Below are 22255 nucleotides of genomic sequence, written 5' to 3' on the forward strand. Positions count from 1 at the left end.
TGAATGAATATAAAGGAATTGTGTTTGCAAAGAAATGCCAATGGCACCTATGTATAGCCCTGCACACCATAACCACTCACAGTGTGACACTGTGGGAGCCTCCTCCACCCCTCCTCTATTATGGTCTGCAGAATCTCAGGAGTCAGGAAGAATTGGCAAAGGTAAGACAGAGATATGCTAAGGGTCAGAAGAATAGCCAACATCAGACTTTCTGTGCTCGCTTCTCTGGAAAGCCAAGAGAAGGGGCTTCTCCAGATATTGCCATCGGGCTTCTAAAGCAATAGGAAAGGTGTGGGAAATCCAGGTGGTTTCCTCATAGCAACCTGACCCTAACAGATAATGACTTTAGAAAACGTTCCAGATTAAAATGTAGAGCAAGGATTTTGAAATTAAAAAGAAAAAAGGGGAGGGAGAACAAACAAAAGGAAAGAGAGGACTAGAGTTAAAAAGGAAGAGAAGAAACGGAGACAGATCCTGAGTGGAGGACTGTGCCAGGTGTGTACAAAGTCAAGAAGGAATAGGTGGCTTGGCATGCTGCTCACTGTCCGAGGAAGGGTGAGGGGACCCTAGAGGGACACATGCACTTCAGCTATGTCATGACAGCAACTGATGAAGAGAACCTGCCGCATGTAAAGGGTATGAAGACTTTACAGCAGGACCCCGGTGGTGACTTTCACCATGGCTGTCATTAAACACAGGACAGATACAACTCACGGTTCACATTACATTTCAGAGGCTTCAGTCGGTCATGGTGGGGAGGATACAGCACAGTAGAGCCATTCAGGCCACAGCCACCAGGAAGCAACAAATAGAATCACAGGGTAGGACAAAGCCCCAAGGCCTCCTCTCCCAATGACCCCCTTCCTCCAGCCTCCCCACCTCCTACCCCACCACTTCTCAAAGGTGTTAGGAACTCACTACGCCCCCACAATACCACCCTGTTAGAAATACATCAAAATCTAATGATGAGGTCATAGCCCTCAAAATCCAACCCCTTCTCAAAAGCTCCTCCACTGGCAACCCTGGAGGTGAGAGGCTCTGCAGGATGCTCATATTCAACTATGATACCTGGAGAGAGAAGGAAGCAACCCCTCTTACAAGTACTGATGCGTGGGATCAACACTCAGTGAGCCCCAAGGACAGCAGCTGCAGCTCAGTGGGCCAGGAGAAACTGCAGCCTTCCTGTGCTACTCCGAGGCTAGCTTGCTCAGTGTCATAGTTTTTGTCAACCTGACACAGCCCTATACACACCTGGAAAGGGGGGTAGGGATCTTAGCTGAGGCACTACCTCCATCAGATAGGCCACTGGGCATGTGTGGAGGGCATTTTTCTAATTGCTGGTTGATGTGGGAGGGTCCAGCCCACAATGGGGAGAGCCTTCCTGGAGCAAGTGAGGCTGGCCAAAATGAGAACGGTAGCTGAGCCAGCCTGGAAGCTGCGCTCTTCCATGGTTCCTGCTTCAATTGTTCCCTCTCAAGTTCCTACTTGAGCTCCTGCCTTGGCTTCCCTCGACAAACTGTAACTTGTAAACCAAATAAGACCTTTCCTCCTCAAGCTGGTTTTGGTCAGTGTTTTATCATAGCAACAGCAAGCAAACTAGAATACTCGCCCAAGAGTCTTGGCAATAGGACTGTACTGATAGGTAAGAGGTACAAGGAAACCAGGGACCCAGTCACCAAGGTCCTGACCTGCCTGCACATGTCCTACCACTGTTTAATGGATGCACTGAAAAAAACACAGCACTCTGGGTAAGGACGGACGCTTCTAGAACCTAGCTCATTGTTTTCCAGACCTACTGCTTTGGTTAAGAAAAACACGGTGTTTCAAAATGGCAAAGGGCCATGCAGAATACTGCCTTTTCTGTTCTTTTGTTTGCTTGTTTCTTGTCTTTTCTAAGAGAGTTAAAATAGCCCATGTATGAAGTCAAAAATGGTGACCCCTTTTCCTGTTCCCAGTAATCCAAAGGCTCTGTGAACAGTCTTCCTATTCTCCCACAGATGAACTGTGTGTTTACAAACATTTTAATCACTCGTGTTTAGAAAGCCATTTGCTCCAATGTGCTTTTTATAGAAATCAGGTCAGACACACAACGTCCTGCATCTTGCTCCCCGGTTTGTCAGCTTTTCTGAGATAAGTGGCTGTTAGTGCATTTAGATCTGGTTCTGATAACATGGCACCTACAGACGTCTTCATCTACCTAACGAGTTAAGGAATAAATTCTACACACATCCAGCTGTATCTCTTAGAGGTGTGTGTGTGTGTGTGTGTGTGTGTGTGTGTGTGTGTGTCCATTGTTACCGTACACCTTGCTAACCTATACTTTCATTTATACCTGTCATCTTTACCTGTCAAGATGCCATGCTCTCTTCAAAGACCACCTTCAATAGCCCTCTGGTTCCTTAGCTGTTGACTCTAAAAAGAAGAAGTGATGGTTTCCTTCACCCAAACAATCTAATAGTTCAGGCTATCATGAGGCATAATGGAAACATAAAAATCAACCTCAAATATCGGCAGTGCAATTATGGCACATGTACCCCACTGAACACAAGCTCCTTGAGGACAGACCCGTTTTGACCCGTGTTATCCTGGAGACCTACCATCAGACTTACACAAAACAGGCAGAACACATATTACCTGTCAGTGTGCTCTACCTCAAGGGGAAGCTGATCAGTGAGAAGGTGCAAAGGCTCGTTGCCCTGACTTCTCTCATTCATACTAGATGGCTTCGAACTTATTCCTCTTCTGGGATTTTGCAGAGGACCAGATAAGGTCATCATGAAAAATGTCTCAGCTTACAAATCCCTCGGTCCAGTCCTTTAGTGCCCTTCCATGCATGCAGGGAAAGGCTAGGAGAGTTTCCTAATGAGCACTCTGCATGTTATTCTCAGGATCTTCTTTCCAGGGACACAAGCTGTGGCAGTAGGTTACAGATAACACCGTTAATGACATCTTCACTCAATAAACAGGTGTGCCTTTCACTGTCCTGGGTCCCTGTGATTGGGCTATGCAATGGCATAGGGTTAATCAACGTTTGAAAACTGTGCTTTAAAGACAAATTATCTAGAACAGTTCTTAAGTCATGTAGACTGTCTTCTAGCATAGAACACTTTTGGCTGATGTAGCTGCCTTTTGCTACTTTGTGGGTTCTTTTTTCTTCCACCCTTCTCCATCCTTTGCCCACCCTTTCAACCCCCTAACACTAGAAAGAAGAGAAAAAAGGATAGAGAAGAAGGGAAGGAGATCCCTGAATAAAGTCAAGGGATGGAAAGGGGACAATGTTATTGTTAAACTACTTCCTGCTGATAAGGTGTATCAAGCTCCTCGGGGCAAGTCTGATCCTTGCCAATAGGATATCTAATATTTTTCTTGTTGTTGTTTCTTCTTTGGACACGACTGCCTAACAAACTGTGACCAACATCAACTAGCACCAACCAACTAACCAACAACTAACCAATAACAACCCAAATCCTTTTTAAACAAACCAAAATTCTCGAATTCTTACTACAGGCTCCCATGAAGGCATGGTTAGTTACATATTTAGCATGGGAACCTTCAATTAAGACACGCGTTCTCTAGTTTGGTTTTATTCCCCTAGGGAAGCAGAAGGAGAAGGATTTCCATGAGGTAAGACCAGGCCAGTCAGAACAGTAAGCGCCAGTCATCTACCCATCTAAGCCTATACAGTAAGACTCTGTCCCCACACAATCATGTATATTCCTTCAAGGGGCTGTAGAGAAGGTTCAGAGGTTAACAGCACTTGCTGTTCTTGCAGAGGTCCCGGCTCCATTCTCAGCACCTAAATGGTGACTCGCAACCATCTATAACTATAACCTCAATTCCAAAGGGTCCAATAGGTACAAACATAGCTAACTTTCATATATACAGTCAAAACCCCCATATGCATAAATAAAGAAAGAAAGAAAGAAAGAAAGAAAGAAAGAAAGAAAGAAAGAAAGAAAGAAATCTAGAGAAAAAATATCTACCTTTGAGGCCTTTCAGAACAATATACCTCATCACCTCGTTCTTGAAAGGGACTCCCAGAGCATTGAGGATGACACCAAGCCCCTATCTATGCAACCACGCACAGTTTCCAGCCTAATGAGGATGTTACACCAACTAGAAATCAAAATGGGCTGAGGCAGGTCACATGGGAGAGTGAACAGAGTTCTGTGATGCGTAAAGGGCAGCCACGGGGAGACAGGGAGGGCTGAACTCTGAGAATAAATGTACCCACTGGTTTTGAGCCCTTCCAAGTTCTATACTGTGGATACTGTGCTGTGGATGCCAAGATTCACGTAAGACATGGACGGATGTAGAGCCATCTGTGGGGACGAGTGTTCTGTAACAGAAAGGACCTGCTCTGAGTAAAACAGACAATGTTTGGTCACAGTTGAACCCACCACAAGAACACTTAGCCAATTTTCCTAAGGACACAGCCCAAAAATCACTGGGTTAAAGCAAGCCAAGGTATCATGTTGGCTCTGCACCAGGACGATCTCTCCTCCTCTTCTGTTTCTTTGTTGTTATTTGGTTTGGTTGTCTCTTTGATTTTTTAAAATTGGGCTCATTCTTCTGTGCTAGCTAACCTAGAACTTACTGTGTATGATTCAGACTATCCTAAAACTCGCTGACATCCTCCTGTCTCTACTTCCTAAGTGCTAGGGTGCTAGGATTACAAGGCATGTGCCACCACCTCCAATGGTTCCTTTCTCTTTGCTTTGTGTGTGTGTGTGTGTGTGTGTGTGTGTGTGTGTGTAGGTGATTGGCATATACTTGTTAGTGTGGAAGTGCATGCACATATGTGTGCCTGTGGATGCTCAAAGTCAAGTGTTTAGAGTTCCCCATAGTTATTTTTGAGACAGAGTCTCTCGTTGAGCCTGAAACTCATCATTTCAGCCAGACCTGCTAGCCAATGAGCTGCGAGAGTGAGCTTGTCTCTGTCCCACCCCATTCAGTGCTTTGATTACAGGGGCACACACACTATCCACCTTGTGTTTTGCTTGTTTTGGTTGGTTGGTTGCTTGGTTGGTTGTTGTTGTTTTTAACATGGGTTCCCAGTAGCCAAACTCAGGTCCTTGCATTCACAGAGCAGGCACCTTACTGAGACACCACCTCTGTTCCTGGTTTCCTTTCTAATGAGCTCTGACTCCACTAAGGCACTCATCCTACTATCACAGCCTCTTGACTCAGAGGAAACAAACCACTTCTCTCCGGATTCTGGAAGGGTTCTGATGAATCTGTGCCTGCCTGCCATCCATGACAGTCAGAAGTAGATCAGGGACACAGGGAATCTACCATATTCCCACCCCCTGGACATGTTAAAGGTCAAGTGTAACTATGCGAAATGCATTGGCTTAGACTAGATGAAAGGACTCTTATCTCACAAGCAAGGCCTTTCTGGAATGCTCCTTTCTCCCTGTCTCTGTAAATTATGAATACAGAAGTAAATCACCTTTGTTTTGCAAGCAACCTTAGTTTTTATTAAAGTTTAGTGAACAAACACAGCAATCTAAACACAGATTCCTCATATGAGAGAAAGCAAGATATTTGTGTTTTTGAGTCTAGCAAAACATGATGAATGACGCTATCAGGACCCAGACTCGTAAGCCCTGATCTGCACAAGCATGCACAGCCTCTGGTCCCTGGGGGAAGCACAGTGCTCAGTGCTCATGAACAGGATTACTTCCAGTGCCATCCCCTTCACTGCAAATGTCACAACGTTCTTCTTCACAGCACACAACAACTGTATTTTTACCATGGAAAACGTCCAAGAAGCCCAAGATACCAATGAAGACGAAGCAAAGAGAAAAAGGAAGGCAACAGGAGCCCCAGATCACAACGTACCTGAACAGGTGGTCCACTCCAGTAGCCTTTCGTCCAAAATGGCGCTCCTTTACAGCTCTTGGTACATTATGCAAGTGTGCAGTGGGCTGAGACACCACAAAGTTCCTAATGAGTAATGTGGTTTTCAATCAATTAAAATAAACTTTTGCAAAAGAAAGTAAAGTTTTTGTTTGTTTCGCTTTTCCAACTGGCAATGCCGGTGGTCATTACTATAACCAAAAGCATCCTAGAGATCCACTCACCCAGGCTTTCATGACCGGAAGACCTACTGGAATCTTAAGTAAAGATATAGGTTGTCAGTCTCTCTCTTGGCTTGCTTTCTACGGCTGTGATAAGACACCAGGGCCAAAAGCAAACTGAAGAGGAAAGAATTTATCTCAGCGGACAGCTCTCAGGTCATGAGGGAAGTTGGGGCAAGAGCTGAAGCAGAGAAACTGGAGGGATGTTGCTTGCTGGCTTTTTCTCTGTAGCTTGCTCAACCTGCTTTCCTATACAAGGCCAGGGGTGGCCTTCCCACAGCAATCATGAGTCAGGAAAATACCCCAGAGACCTGCCTACAGAGCAATCTGATGGGGGGAAGTTGCTCATTTGAGGTGCCCTCTTCTCAAATGGCCCAGGCTTGTATCAAGATTTTTTAAAAAAGAAAGGAAAAAACAACAACAAAACAACAACAACTAACCAGGACAATTTCTAAGATAAATGAGTAGTGCACAAAATTTTCTACAGTCCTAGGAGAACTTAATAAAGAAGAAACGTTATATTCTTCCATATCTGTATTCAGGAGTAAGGTATAAAGTCAAGAAGAATAACCACAAGGCAAGAATAGACAAGGGGTCACTGCAATCACTCAGGATACAGACATGCACTAGAAGACACAAAAATGAAAAGGTGCAGAGAAGCTGAGTGAAGAGATATGTCTCCAGTTCAGGTCTAGCCTGGGCTACACACAAGATCTTAACCTCAAAAGAGGAAGAAAAAATGACTTCAGGGATATATTGACAAAAATTAGCCAGAAATGAAAAAAATGAAAAATAACCTCCTTAAAAGCCAAGAATCCTGACAAGCTGGTCAAGGTGGATGGGGTCCAACGCCACTGACTGTGGAACTCTGTGGGCATCTGGCCTTGCTGTATGGCCTCATTTCTTCTGATGAGGTGACCCAAGCTTGACTCAGATCTGTGCAGCTTCTGAGTGGCCCAGTGACAACACATAATGGAAAGCCCCTTGGACTCTTCTGTCCCTCTTGTGACCAGGCTCTCAGTATCTATTCCCATGATGCACTATTCAACTTTCCGTTTGATCTGGAGAGCAGCCCCACCCATCCCCAAACAGACCAGAGTCTGCTGCTACAACCAGAGAAGCCTGGCTGCCCAAAGACCCAGGTCCTGGGTTCAGACAAGACTCCAAAACGTAGTCTGTAAAATTAGAGGCAACTGGGGCTGGAGAGGTGGCTCAGCAGTTAAGAGGAGAGGACTGGAGGTCTGTTCCCAGCACAGACCTCAGCAGCTCACAACCACCTGTAACTCCAGCTCCAGGGACATCCGACCCTCTGGGCTCCTAAGCCATTCTCTCTCTCTCTCTCTCTCTCTCTCTCTCTCTCTCTCTCTCTCTCTCTCTCTCTCTCTCTCTCCCCCTCCCCCTCTCCCTCTCCTCCTTTCCCCCTCTCCCCCTCATATACATACACACACACAAACACACACAATTAAAAAATAAACGTCCTGGTGGTAATGGAGGACAAGAACTAATTCCTCTGACATTTCCCACAGCAGTACAGACAGGTAATAATGGAATCTGCACTTCTTCAACAAAGCAGCAGGGTTCTGAAGTGTTTCAGCATAAAGTCATGATCACGATCAGCCTTGGGAGAGGTTGGTCTCATCATTCAGATCACACGTATTAAAACGTCACATGGGACCCTGAAATTACATATCACTTTTACATCAGATTAAAAGGTATAGGTACTTGAAGTGAAAATGCTAGTTATCCTCATTTAAATATTACATACTCTGTATTTATCATAAATATATGGATTTTTTTTAATAAAGAGAAGCAGGTCAGCAAGATGGCTCGGGGAGGTAAAGACGCTAGCTGCTGCACCTGACTGCCTGAGCTCCATCCCTGGGACCCACGTGACAGAGAAGGAGCATTTACACACATGTGCTATGCATATGCATGGCCCACAACATGATACATAAATGTGATAAGTTCCTTAGACAGATTTAAAAAAAGGGGGGGAAAGAAAAAATTAAAATTTATCAACAAATCCTAAAAACCCCGATTAACTGATCTAAAAGTCCAGGTCATATCGCTTCCCAATAGTCTACAAGGTGAGGTCTGCCATTGCGTCCAGAGCACTAAAGACGGGCAGTCTCCCATACTCGAAACCGGGTTCCAAAGAACTGCAAACATATCCAGATTCCCAAAACCTCCAAAGATAAAGTATTATTACGAGAACAATGACCACAGTTGCTCCTGTTGAGTCCTGTTTGGTTTTTTTTTTTGTTTGTTTTCTTTTTTAATGAGATGAGTTTTTATTTGGAAGAATCCAGATGCAAATGTACGAGCAGCAGAAATCACTCCTCATCCTGCAGGCTTCTGCTTCCCTCTCTCCAGACTTCCTTCCAGTCGCTCCTACGTGGTTTGCTTTATTGTTGGCCCGTCACCTCTGCGTGCACTTCTAGATCCTGTGTCCTCATCCTACAGGATCCTCCGCACTCTCACACTTTCCCAACATTAGGAAAATACAAAAGGAGTTGGAACTATGTCAATAAGTCAATGCAAAACTTACTTCCTGACATTCTGTTTCCCTACTGCAGGCATTAACGCACGGGACGGGTGGGGGGACACACGGGTGTTTCCCTGTCTTCGCTTATAGATTGTGCAAGCAGCAGCCACTAGGCTGCACTGCCCTGCCCTGGTATAGAAGGCGGGACAATGGCAGAATGGAGGTCAGTCAAGTAAATGAGCAAATCTGAGGTACTCTTAGCAGATGGTGCCTACATCAACAGTGGGAACACACACACTGATGACTGGAGTCAGGGAGACAGTGAGGACCACCGTGAGGCCAGAGGCTGGTCTACCTGACTTGACCCTTTTGCACAGCTGTGATGTTGCTGCTTGGTCCCTGTGCTCCGGAAGAAGCCACAAGGCTTTCACAAATATACAGACTGCCTTCCCAACAGAAGGCAAAGAACCTTCAAAGGGCACTTCTTTTTGCTTTCTGCTGAAGCTGCAGAAAGAAAACACGGGGAAGAATATCCTATTGACAAGAGTTTCATTTATGCTCTTTGCGGTTAAGGCTACACGCAAGATACTCCATTATCCTAAAGGGAGTGGGACAGTTTTATTTTTATCGAAGTCAGGAGCAGTTAATTAGCATTTCTAAAACCACCTCCTATAGGGACCTGGGACACTGGCTGCAAAGAAATGGTACCAGGGAGAGAGCAAGAAGACTCAGCACAGGCTTGCACCACTCAGGATTTATCAAGTCTGACCCTGCTCTTTCCCCCTCCATTTCCCCATCTGCAAAGTGGGTCGATAATCACAGTGCTTGGTTCTTTTGGAAGCCGCAATGAAAACAATCCTCACAAGCATTGGTATTGCAGGCTGCATCCTCGCCTTTCCATCCAGGCCTGCAGCAAGATTGGCTTCCAGGGCTGTGTATGGAACGAGGTGTGGCCAAGTGACTTGCGTTGGCAGTGAAATGGCAGAAACGGCACATGTCACCTCCAAAAGAAACACTGGAAGCCAGAGTGTGACTCACCACAGCCTTGTGTTCTTCCACCTCTGAGACGAATGTGAAGTCGAATCCAGCATGGCCTGGGTGGAAAGGGCTGGCCTCACTCCGCAGGCCAGGGCTGGAAGCTGCTGAGATCTGGCACGGTTTGACTAGCACAGGTGTGGAATGCGAGATAGCTGCCCTTACTGATACCACAAACCATGCTCTTGGCTAAACACAGAGAAACTGGGCTTGATTAGAGCCGAAGACGAATGCCCATCCACCTCAAGTTGTAAGTTTCAAGTTCTCAGGAAGACAGGTGAAAAGGACCGAGTATCATTCTCTGTGTCAGACAGACTCTTAGCACAGCAAGGGATCCTGGAATAGCTACAATTTATTAATCAGGAATTAGCCTAAGGACCTTATATTGCCTATCTTATTTAACCTTAGCAATAATCCTATAGGGTGTCATGTCACTGTGGCAGGAAGAGACTTTCTGTTTCCTTCATTCTTATCCTCCCCGTTGTAGGAAGGGCATTTAAAAATGTGTTTGTTAAAGCTAATTCTGAAGATGCGCCCGGTAGTAAATACCTGTAACTATAGCACAGGCGATGAGCAGCAGCAAGAGAAAGATTTTCTCCTGATGTTGGTCCCCGGGGTGGGGCTGGCCAGCTCTGATGGAGGGAAAGGAGAATCTTAAAGAAAGGCATGTGTGTGATGTTTTGCAGCCTTCTCAAATATGCACCGGGGAGACAGGACAAGACAGGGAGAGATATGAGCAGATGGAACGGAATCTCTGGTGATTCGGCTGGGCAGAGGGAGCCTTGCTCCAGACGCATCCAGGGGAGCTCTGTGATTAGTTTCAGCCAATGACATTTGGCAGAGCAACCTTTGTGGATTCTCAGTGAAAGCTCGAAGACCCAGAATGCCACTTTGCTATTCTCTCTTCACCTGCAGCAGGACTGGAGAAAGAGTGGAGGGGGTCACGTGACCCCTAGACCCCTCACACAGAAGGATCCCTCAGTGGCCCTCCTCTCCATATCGGCTCATTTGTCATCGGCCTGAAATGAAGGACTGTGACAGTATGACTGTTCCCACAGCAGAGTCCGACCTATCCTCACATACAACATGGGAAACTGAATACTCAGAGCAGGACAAAACAAACCCAAGGAAATCACAAGAGAATTCACACCGGGGAAATGCCAGTCAAGGGGAAAAAGAGCGCGATTCACATTCAATGCCACTGGAAGTCCAATTCATATGCAGGGTCTATCAAACTTGTTTTGAACACTAAAATCATAACAAAATGGATCTTCTAAAAAATGGTACTCAAAGTGATTGGAAAACACAACTAGTCCCACGGCCATTAAAGAAAGTGGAAATTTATCTAAGAATCACAATATTGGAAGAATGTCCTTGGAAAACTGTTCACAAACTTCAAAGACTGAGGAAGTCCTGGTTTTGCCACTCCTCAGAAAAGAGAGGCTGGACACTTCATTTTGATACTGTTACAAAGTGGGAGAAACATAGAAAGGTTATCAAATGATACAAACAATAAATGTAATCTAATTATACAGAAACACTCAACAACCCTCAATCAGTTCTCAATGTAGGAGAGTTCAATATTGGAGATTCCACTTAAGATGATGTATGCTATGTGTGTGCGTGCACACACACACACACACACACACACACACACAGAGGATAGGAGTCTCTCATTGATTTAATTTGATAAAAACATTAAATTTAACTTCAATATAAAAGAAAATCTCAAAGTAAAATAATGTAACATAATTTTTATTTTTTAACCTTCTCAAGAGCTGGTGAGATGGCTCGGCAGGTCAAGTCTCTTGCCACCAAGCCTGACCACCTGAGTTTGATGCCTAGAATACACACGTTGTATGCTGGAAGGGGAGAACTGATTCCCCGCAAGTCATTTTCTAACTTCTACATACGCATATGCACACATACACAAACAAATAAATGTATAACAAAGGAAAAAAATCCTCTCACACCAACCACCATGCATCTATATTAAAGTCATTATCAGAGGCACATATGTATTACCACAATATTATAGTGCTTTTCTTTGAGTGTTTGACAATGTAATTAGACAAGAAAATGAAGTAAATACAAACCAGTTTAGAAAAGGACACAAAATTATTATTTGCAAAAGATACAATGATCTGCTGGAGAACCCCGTAACCCATTCTATAAGTCCTGAAAAACTAGGAAGCCCAAGGCCCTGGGTTCGGTCCCCAGCTCCGAAAAAAAGAAAAGAAAAAAAAAAAAAAAAAAAGAAAAGCCAACACATTATTCTAACCCCCCACGCTACAGCAACAAGTCCAAAGTATGTAACAAAGAAATTGTGATTAAGAGAACCTAAACGTTAACTGACTGCAGGAGAGGGTCACAGATAAGTTTAAATAAGCAGATGCTGCTCCTCTGAGAAGTATTCTCATGACGCCCAATGTTGCAAAGACAACACAGTCGCCATCTTGATATCCACATGTCAGAAAAATGCAGAAACACCTCTCTTCCACAAGGCAAACATCTAGGTTGGACAGGAAGGTCCCCCAGGCAAAGGCTCTGGTGACTGAGCCATTGAAGAACCTTAACTGTCCCCAAACCCCAACACTGTGGTCTTAGGATGAGCATAAAGTTGTCACTGCTCACAGCAGAACCCTCCTTAGCTTCCTACCGGAGTTGAAACAGCAGGCCAAGGAAGTGAAGTCAGAAATCCTCAAGCACATAAGGGGTCTTTTAGGATCTGATAATGGTACTTCAAAGAGAGCACACATGGATGGCAAGGTCAATGTAACAGGGTAAGTAGCTTAAAAACAAGAGGGATTGGAAAAGTGAAACCCAACTTCTAAGGCAGGTCATACACCAGAATGGCTGGCTGATGGATTCCAGACTGGCTGGTAAGATCAAGGCATGCCAGACACGGCTGAAGGCGTTTGAATGTTTCTATAATCTGGGTCTGAGGAATGTTCCTGGACATAGGCATAAACCATAAGTTAACAAATCCCGATCCACACATATCAGAGTTCCTCATGGGAAAACAACAACAACAACTAAACCAGGAAGAAATCGGGAACCCACGGTGAAATATGCATGGCAGGCAACTAAGCACGTACTTATTTAGTTACCAGAAATTACCTAAAAGTCAGGCAAAGCTATGAACACGGATCTCGAAAACCGAAGGAAAAACACAAACGCAGGCAATTTAGGAAGAGCTCTAAGTGTCTGGGGAAAAAAAGAAATTCAAACCAGCTAAAATCCGAAGGTACAAAGAAGCCAGTTAGCTATGGTGGACTATTACATACCCTAGACATTCTGTTATTGGTTATGTGCACAAGTGTATTTACTGGTATGCACATCCACATTCAAGCTATAAGACGAAGGCGCTGGATTACGGTTCCAAGAGTACATATAATATGGTCACTACTCTCATGTGCCGATGATGATGTCCGATCAACAATGGGCTGCAAATACAATGGTACCTCCAATGGCTGCACAGCAAGCCTAGCTTGTTCAAGCACACTCCAGGAAGCTCGTACGACAGAGACATTACCTCGGTAAGAGACTGGAAGGCGCCTGCTAACTGACAGTATCTAAGTATGAACTGGCCACCGGCAGGAAATCACTAAACACACCCCCTTTTCCTAATCATTCATAAGGTTATCATTTCTCTATGATAGATATTACTTATGTGACTAAAAATAATGGTGAAAGATACATTGGATTCTGTGGGAAAATAAACATTCATTCTAAAATTTATCTCCAAAGTTAAAAAAAAAAAATGAAAGTTACATCTGCTTCCTGGATAGAAAGGAGAGTTTCAATTTGCTGGCCATCACAACCTCTCCAACTCAGCAAAGGTCGGAGGTCCCTGAACTCTATGGGAGATGGATAATGCCCCACCCACCCCAGGTCTCCCCTGAACCAGCTCTCTGAGCTCAGAGAGCCTCAATACTGAGCCGAAGCATAACTTACCATTTAACATCACTGCGGAAATAGCATTTGAAATAATCTGCTCTTGACTACTAATAAAAAGGGATGATTGCAGATCCCTCTAAAACAAATAACCACAAATTACTGTTTTAGTCGCATGGCTACTAATTTACTTTTTTAAACAGCCACAGGGAAACAATGCTTCTTACCACCCATTATTAAAAAATTACCAATCAGTGTTGATGAATTGCTCTGGTGGAGAAAAATGGGAGGGGAGATGATTAATTGCTATTCGAGAAAAAGAAAAAGAAAAAAGCTCCCTCACAATGACTTGCAGGTCTGGGCTGAGAGAATTCTCCAAGAAACTCAAGGCAGCCTCCTGCTGACTGCAGAGACCAGGCAATCTGAGGGTGGATGGGCCAGGCCTGAAGAGTAAGGGGCATGGAAAACCAAGAGCGAAGGCCCTTGTCTCTCCTTCTGCCAGTCTGTCATCAGTTCTGTTCTCACAAAGCCACACAGCTCAGCAGGAGGTCCTGCCTGGGCTCTTGGACTCTTGAAGAACTTGAGAGGAGTTTCTAGTCTGGAGAGTTCTGCTGCACTCAGAGAAAGAAAGCAGCTACAGAAGCCTGCGTTGGTCTGAGAAGTCCAAATCACGGCCAGCTTTTGAAAAAGCAGGTGATGACTAATCTAGACCTCTTCTGACTTTCCCCTCTGCTCCTACTGATTGGCTGATGGCTTTCAGAGACCTGCTGAAGGACAAGCAGTGGCTCCAGGCAAAGGGTTCTGTCAGAGCAGAAATGCAGGCCACGCCAGAGCTCCTAGAGGCTGTGCAGCCTCACACCCAGCTGGGGACCACTGGCCAATGCCGGGGTTGCCTGCAGTTCAGCTGTGCAGGCTGCGCTGCCGCAGAGGCTTGGCAAGGCTGCAGGAGAAACCAAGCCCGCTCAGCTCTGTCTTGCACACTAGCAGTCGAGGAACGGAAAGCAGAGAATGTAGAGAAAATTTGCTCTTCCCCCCACTCCAGACCTAGCACCTCTGAACCCACGAAACCCAGTGCAACCCAAACAGCTTTGCTCCCACCTACAAGCCCATTCCACTCCCCTCCTCCTCATGAACTTTACCCACTTCCCTACAAGGGCAGGCCCCAGGCAGCGTCGTTGAGCAGTGGCCATTGGAATCCATTTCCAAGACCCTGTACGTAGAAGGCTAATGTTTTCCAAAAACTGGGTAGGCCTTCAAGGAAAGTGATCAGAGCGTCATGGTGTATCTGGTTAGCCCTTCATCAGGCCAGGCTCCCTTCAACCTCATCCCAGCCATCTAAGATGAAAAACAGACTGAAAAACAAGTCTTCAACAGGGGCTAACTTCGCTTCTTGCATCTTCTCTTTCGCCCTGTGGGCCTCTTGGGTGCTAAAGTTTCCACTCGGCTCTGTGTTTTACCCGAGACAAACCAGGTATCACTTCTGAGAAGAACAGTCTCTCAGGATGGTGAGCACCCCAGAATACACTACATCCTATTGGAGATTTAACAACAACAACAAAAAGCAAATGGTGCCATGCATGAGGCATAAGCTAAGCCTTCCTTCGAGTCTACAGCCCAGCAGCAGCTGCCCCTCACTCCTCTAGGTACCACTGCCGTTACAAATATCAGAAAAGCAGCATCAGGTGCTCTCCCTGAGTCTCTGAACTACTCCTCTTGAGTCCTCTACCTACTACATCTTCTGGTCCAGTTGCCACAGAGTTTCAGAGAACCCTCTACATGCCACACTCACTGTCTCTGCCTCCAAAGGAGCTTAAAATCAAGCCGCGATGATGATCGACAAGTTAAAGATCACACTCCGAATGAATCATTAAAAACACAGCACATCCTTAGAATTCGGGCTCCAGTGAGCAGACCTTCTGTTTGCCCGACACTGTAATAGTCCCAGAGCAGAGCAGTGTGTGGTCCACAGGAGACAGCCAATCATCCTACACTGAGTGACTGAGCACAGCAGGCCATCCAAAAAGAGAATGCTGGACCAAAGATCCTGAAGCGACTGTTAGCATTTTTCTGGGGTAACTCCACTATCAATTCCTAGATCTCCACAGGGCAACCTTCACTGTTCCCGTTTTGCCAATCAAAAGAAACAAATGTGCAGAGAGCTAATCTCAAGATTAGTATGCACCCAAGCAAATGTGTCCCACTTGATAATCAGTGTTCCTAGCCAGTAGACACACAGGCTGGCCAGGGGGAGCTTTCCAGAGTAGGGTTGGATGTGAAGAAACAGATACGGGAAAATCAAGGCAGAAACATGTACTCTACCTAGGGAAGATGACCAAAGCAGGGCCTCGGGTAGCCCAGGTTGGCTTTGAACTATGTCATCTTCCTGCTTCTACCTCCAGGTGAGTCACAGGTATGTGTCACTATGTGGTGCTGAGGATTGAACCCAGAGCTTCATACATGCTAGGCTAACACCTAACCAACGGAGCTCTTATCAACACTTCCTATAGTTGCTACGCACTAAGTTGCTGAGTTCTACTTAGATATGCCCGGTTCAAGGCAAAGTACTAAGACCCAAGAGTACATGTAAGGAGGGCAATTCTTACACTGTTCAAGGAAATTAAGCCAATCCCCAACTAGGTGTGGAGTCATGGAGATGAGCAGCTCTCAAGCTCACCTCTCTACCAGAAAGAGAGATCTCACAACTTCCAAAACCATAGGGGGAAGATGTGAGAATCTGCTAGAGTCACTCTACAAAGCTCTTCACGACATCACACCTAACATTCAGGCTTCCAACACTATGAGCTGGAGAAGCAGATCATAGCCGCTCTCCCGACGCAATGGGTTGTGTCTCTCAACATTCTCAGTAGGAAAAAGAACCCCACCACACCTCCTTTCACTCCCATCATTGGCCAGAAGTAAGTCATTTTAATCTTGGCAATAAATATTGACTGAGCGTACCAACCGTCTACAAGGCACTGCTGTATGCCCTTGGCATGCAAGGGCGATCAATACATTCTACTGGAGACAGACAGGCAGAGATCAAAAAGGTAGAAGCTTTCAAAGAGTGGCACGGACCGGACAAAAAAATGAAAAGGATGATGGGTAAGAGAGGGGAGGGGCGGGGGGGGGAGGAGCTTACCTGAGCCTGTGAGCCAAGTTCTGATTGATGAGAAAGCAATTTGGAAAGACCACATCCTCAGCCAGGTAGTAAAACTTGGGGGTCAACAAGAGCAAAGCCCTAAAGAGGAACCGGGCTTGATGTGTCTGAAGCACAGGAGTTAGGGACAGGGAGAAGGGAAGACGAAATGAGTATGGAGAGTCTAATGGGGCGGCGGGTCCAGGGGATTGTGGTTGTGTAGGCCACTAGAATGCTGAGAATACTAAGTGGGAGGAGATGACATTTGGGGGTGTTGGAGCCGTAGAGTATTGTGAACTAATCTTTGCTTTAAGTGTTCATTCTGAACTTCACCAAAACGGACACAAGTCAGGCCTCACTTTGTACAGGTTGGTCATGCACCTAGGAGCTCAGTAGCTGCGGCAGATAAGCAGGGTGCAGCCCCTGGATTTGTACTTCTTAGAATGTTCTTTGAATACATAAGAGTACTTGAAGAAAAAAAAATCCAATTTGATTTTGCCTTTTTTTTTTTTTTTTCATCTCCCCCATGAATGAAGGTGAAAAAGACAGTTCCTCCACCCATGGCTCAAAAAATCTCACAGCTTAAAAACAAGTCCTGAGGGAAGATATGAGTCAGGAGTCATGAAGGTAGCATGGATGCCTTCCCAGAGACATTTAGATCCTAGCACCAATCTAACACTCCAAGAGAACACTGGAATGCTGAGTGGACTGAGAATACTCCATGAGAAACAGCAACCTGTGGTGAGAGTGAGGGGCCTACTGACCTCTGGCATGCCTAATGCCACCATGTACGCCAGATCCCAGACAGTGATCCAGACGCCAAAACGGTAAAGAATGGTCAGCTTGACAACCAACCCCCAGGACCGGGAAAGCACTATCTCGGCATCCAACATACCAAAGACAGTCCACGTGAGGCTATATTTGTGGCAATGCCGTGCCAAAAATCTGGGCTAATCTGACTCTGCTATTCATAAATTCCCCCTCATGTTAAAGCACATGTGTTTGGGAAGGGGAAATGAATCCAAGTCTAGTTTAGACGCTTGGAAACACTTAGGTTACTTGGAAACCATCTGGAGTTCCTGAAAGCATGAGAAGCCACCACATCCCCTGCCCTCAAATGCCCACTGTAACTAGGGCAGTATGCTTCCATCGAGCGAGATGTCCTCTATTCTCCAGGGAAGTCCCCACCCCCACCCTATCAGGTGCCAGTTCAAGCTCCACTTCCCACCCAAGAAAGGTATTTGGTTTCTCAACAAACCTGGCGGAGAGCACTCTATGTGTGGAGCTTGCACTTGAATTGCACCCAAGGCTAGGCTCTTCGCTTTCTGATTACTTTAATCTGCACACCTGAATTCCTTTGACAACCACACAAAAATCCTGCCCTGGGCACACAGATTCCATGAAAAATCCCCTCTATCTAACAAGCCTGTGTTTCAAGAATGTCTAGCTTTGGACGGGACCCACTAAGAATCCTTATGTAACCTTAATAGATCTTGGCACCCCACAGATCCGCTCCTGGAGACACTGGCCCAGATCTAGTCCATGTTCACCAAGATGAGAGCAGTCTGGGTCCTGCAGATTCCTGGGGCCGAGCTGTTCTGTACTGGGAGGGAGGAGAGACTGTCCCCATCCCCTACCTGGCTGAGAGCCTCTGATCCTCCTCTCTCTGATCCTCCTCTCATCTTCCAAGGGAGTTGAACCTCACTTTTGCAGCCTCCCTCCTTGCATTGAAATCAGTATTGGGACCGAGCCTACAGCAGCGCTATTCCACCAGCACCTTCCCCCTCCCCGCCATCCTTTCCCCACCCCCAAGCGCTGAGAGAAAAACAGCCAGGAAAGTGATCCAGCATCTCATACAGTCAGAGTCCCTGAAAACAAACACGGCTCCAGTGGGGAAGGAGGGTGTCGACCAGGCCCAACACTACCTCAGGACCCTAAGCAGCCCTGAACTGGGAGCAGGGAGGAAGGGATCTCCAGAGGCAGCCAGCGACTCAGCAGCCAGCAGCTCCAGCAGAGCAAACACCTGTTTCCAGGAAGAATCGCGACCAGAGGAAAAGGGAGTCCCGTGGAAAGGCAGAGAGGGCGAGGTGAAGGGGCAGCTGGGGACGCAGGTGAAGGATGCGTCACTCTCTGAGCTGGGCAACCCAAGCCTAGACCGGCCGGCGGGAAGCGAGCAGGGGTCAGGGTCGGGAAAGGAGAGGTCGCACCAGCCGGCCCGCGCGGACCCAGGAGAGACGCACAAGCTCCAGGCCGGGCAGCTCCATCACCTGCGCCTGGCAGATGCAGCCCCGCGGGCGTGCCGGCCCGGAGCAGCCAGCGGGTGACCTACCTGCCCACCGTCTGGTTGGCCAACTGGCGCATACGGTTAAACTGCTTCTTCATCGTGGCCCCGCTGCCGCGCTAGCCCGGGAGCTGGGGAAAGACGGAGCTGCCCGGAGCCCGCCGCAGGGTTACATGGCTCCCGCGCCCAGCCTCCCGGGCGACGGCGGCGGCACTGCGGAGCCTGGGGAGCCGCCTGGCCCGCGCCCAGCCTCCAGAGAGCACCTCCACCTAGTCCGCCCGCCGCATCCTTCTCTGTGCCACACCCGGAGCCTCCCTAGGCACCCGGCCGTCAGCCCCGGCTGCAGCCCCCAGCCTCAGCCTGGCGAGCGAACCGGGGAGTCTCCGCAGGCTGGCTAGCCAGCTGGCCGGGTGGTCCCCGTGCGCCTGTGCGGAATGCGCCGTGCATGCTGGGACTTGTAGTTTGCCGCTCCCACCTTGCCTCTGTCCAAAGTTTGTAAGGACAGCTTTAGTGCAGAGGTGGGAGAAGACAGTATAGTCAAGGCGTTTAGGCTTTAGCCTTCTAGAAAAAGAAATATTTTCGTGCTTGAATGGTAAAACCAACGACGCAAAAGCAAACAGAGTGAACGTCTGGCTCCTATTGCATCTCAAGAGAATTTGAGACGTTTCAGTGCTGAATTCATAGGAAGACATGCTATGGGAATGTGTTCACTAAATTGTATAAGGTCACCTTGTTGGTGTTCAATCACAGGGTTAAGCTTGGGGCAAAGTGGTTTCAAACTAGGCATAGCATGCATCCCGAAATGCCATCCTTAATCTATTTCAAACCAAAAGCTTACATAGGATTGAATCAGTGACATCTTGTCCACTAACCCAACCTGAGACAGCTTTCTTGTATGACTTAGATTCTAAATCACATAGCTATGTCCATCTCCTTTCAGCCTCCAGACTTGAATCGGTGTCAGCTGGGCAGCCCACTAGCATCTACCAGCTGGTTAAAAGGAATTGTACCTCATTAGACTTAGAAGGTAGTCGGTGAGACAGCAAAATGGCTTAACAAGTAAAGAAGCCTGATGACCTGTGTTCAGTGTTTAAGTCCTGCACGTTGTCTTACACACACACACACACACACACACACACACACACACACACACTAAATAAATGAATAAATAAATATTAATAATGCTATAAAAGAATGAAGATAACACGTGAACTCAATTAGCTGTCATCATTATATATCAAGTCAGAGTTGCTGGGATAGTAGGAACTTTGGATCAAACAAATGTGAGTCTCCCCATTAGAATTCCACATACCTAATAAACAATTTTAGGAAAACTGCTGGGCCTCTCTCCTCTCCAGTCTCCCCGTCTCAAATAGAAAGCCCTGCTGTTTGGTAGGTGGAAATAAAAGAGTGCTGTTTTCCAAATCCAACCACATACAGGCTGCTGTGTAGTCCACTGCGACAGATACCGTGGAAGTTAGCATAATTCGAAAATCCAGGATTGTTCGTATTTTGAAATAAATAAATAAATAAATAAATAAATATAAATAAATGAAAGAGCATCTATGACCCAAGATACTCGGCAGTGTGTTGATTACAGTTGAAAGATGCCCTAAATATGGATCTAAGTATCTTGCTGGCCAGCAGAACAAATAATGGTTTGAGGCATGTTTTGGCTGAATGAACATGAAATCTTTAATTAATTGTGAGTTCAGCCTCTGCTTATTAGGTCAAGAGTTCTGGCCAATTAACAGTGAAGGCATCCTGTGCTTATCACTGACTGTATGTGGCTGTAATGTCAACGTCATGTAAAGTACTTCGATTTTGAATTTTTTTTTTTAGTGACATGTGGTTAATGGTGATTATCAAATTAACAGGATCTGGATTCACCAGAGAAACAAGCCTATGGGCATGTCTGTGAGAGACTGTTCAGGTTGACTGAGGTAGGAGGAGCCACTTGACTGTGTGCGGCATGGTTCTCTGGGCTGCATATAAAGGAGAGTGAGCTGAGGGTTATTGCTTTTCTCTCTCTTTCTTTCTTCATCCTAGTGTGGCCAGCTGCCTCCCGGTTCTAGTGCTATGACTGCCCTGCTATGAAGGACTGTGTCCACAAACTGTGAGTTCGGATTAACTCTAATGCCTTAACTTGGCTGGAGTATTTCTTCGCAGCAACGTGAAAAGCCACCGATTCCCTAATAAGCATGTCTTTGCGGTATGTCAGTTACAAGGAACCGCTATATGACTTTAAACAACATACTTTGTCACATCCACAACTGTGTTACTCAGCACAGTGGCCCCTGAATATGTGTGGCTGTTGAAATTTCAATAAATAAAAGAAAGAGTTTGGTGCCTCAGTCACCCTGTCCTTACATTAAGTGCCTCTTCTGCTTTCTGTCCTAGAGAATGGATAATCACATGGGGGAGAAAGAAAGAGAGAGAAAATATAATGTCAAGTCTGTGCGTTTGATCTTTGAAAGTGGACATCAGAGTCGCATGTGACAAAATGGAGTTTTTTAAAGAAGAGAGTTTGGAATTTAAGAACACAAGCTTTTGTGCTCTCATGGAGCTGGTGAAGGCTGTAACATCGTGCTGTCTAAAGAGCTCACATGCTGCTGCGGTGTTGAAGATGAGACCAAGAAAGAGGAAAGGGGAATAGATGCTATCCATAGAGATCCTGTCATTACCCCCAAAATAAATAAATCGAATGCTACCTATTCCTCCAGAGAGAGTGTGATTTATTGAGGTCATGATTCGTCAGGTGATTTTCTGTGGGAAGGAGATATACACAGAATATCCTCCCTCCTCTTCTGCCCTATATCATCAAGCCCACTGTGATGTAGCTGTGCGTACTGTGGAGCAGAGTGGCATCCATCTGGCTGGAGTAAGAAGGGCACCTTGGTTGTGTTACATCTGACGTTTGGGTCCATGCTTGACAGCAGCAGTAGTGAAGCCCTCTGCCAGAAAGACAGGAAGTACCTCCATCAGATTGTCTGGCAGCTCCCGAGGTCCCTGCACAGAAGTCATATGCAGCGGTGGGAGGTCAATCCCATGAGGGGCCGTGCAAGTGTTGCATCTCCCCAGTTCCTACAAAAGCCAAAAGGGCTAGATCTGAAACTGAGATTACCAATGAGCAGAAAGCACTACGGCCAACACATGCTATGGCCTGAAATGTAATTTCTGCTTCTAGAAGAAATATGCTTAAAAGTGAACTGCATTTGCCAGAGAAAAGAGGAGGGAAGAGAGAGAAGGGGAGGGAAAATAATACTCTGTTCCTGGTGGGATTGACTTTGATCTGTGGGAGGATGACGGCACCTCCCTGTACCTGTCAACCTTTGGCT

The 22255-nt window shown here is 46.3% G+C and overlaps 1 protein-coding gene across 8 annotated transcripts in view; it reads right to left on the reverse strand.

Annotated features, from left to right (window-relative positions):
- The window catches only part of Arhgap44 (Rho GTPase activating protein 44), a 167278-nt gene extending 147949 nt beyond the window's left edge, over window positions 1–19329 (reverse strand). For all 8 annotated transcript variants that reach the window (XM_087571828.1, XM_087571831.1, XM_087571824.1 and 5 more), the window contains exon 1: window positions 18966–19329. In XM_087571828.1, coding sequence (XP_087427954.1) covers window positions 18966–19018 — 53 coding nt within the window. In that variant the 5' untranslated portion in view covers window positions 19019–19329. The remainder of the gene's footprint in view (window positions 1–18965) is intronic.
- Window positions 19330–22255: the final 2926 nt, after the last annotated feature.

The sequence above is a fragment of the Rattus norvegicus genome, chromosome 10, assembly GCF_021556685.1.
Source record: "Rattus norvegicus strain SHRSP/BbbUtx chromosome 10, alternate assembly SHRSP_T2T, whole genome shotgun sequence".
Taxonomy (NCBI): Eukaryota; Metazoa; Chordata; class Mammalia; order Rodentia; family Muridae; genus Rattus; species Rattus norvegicus.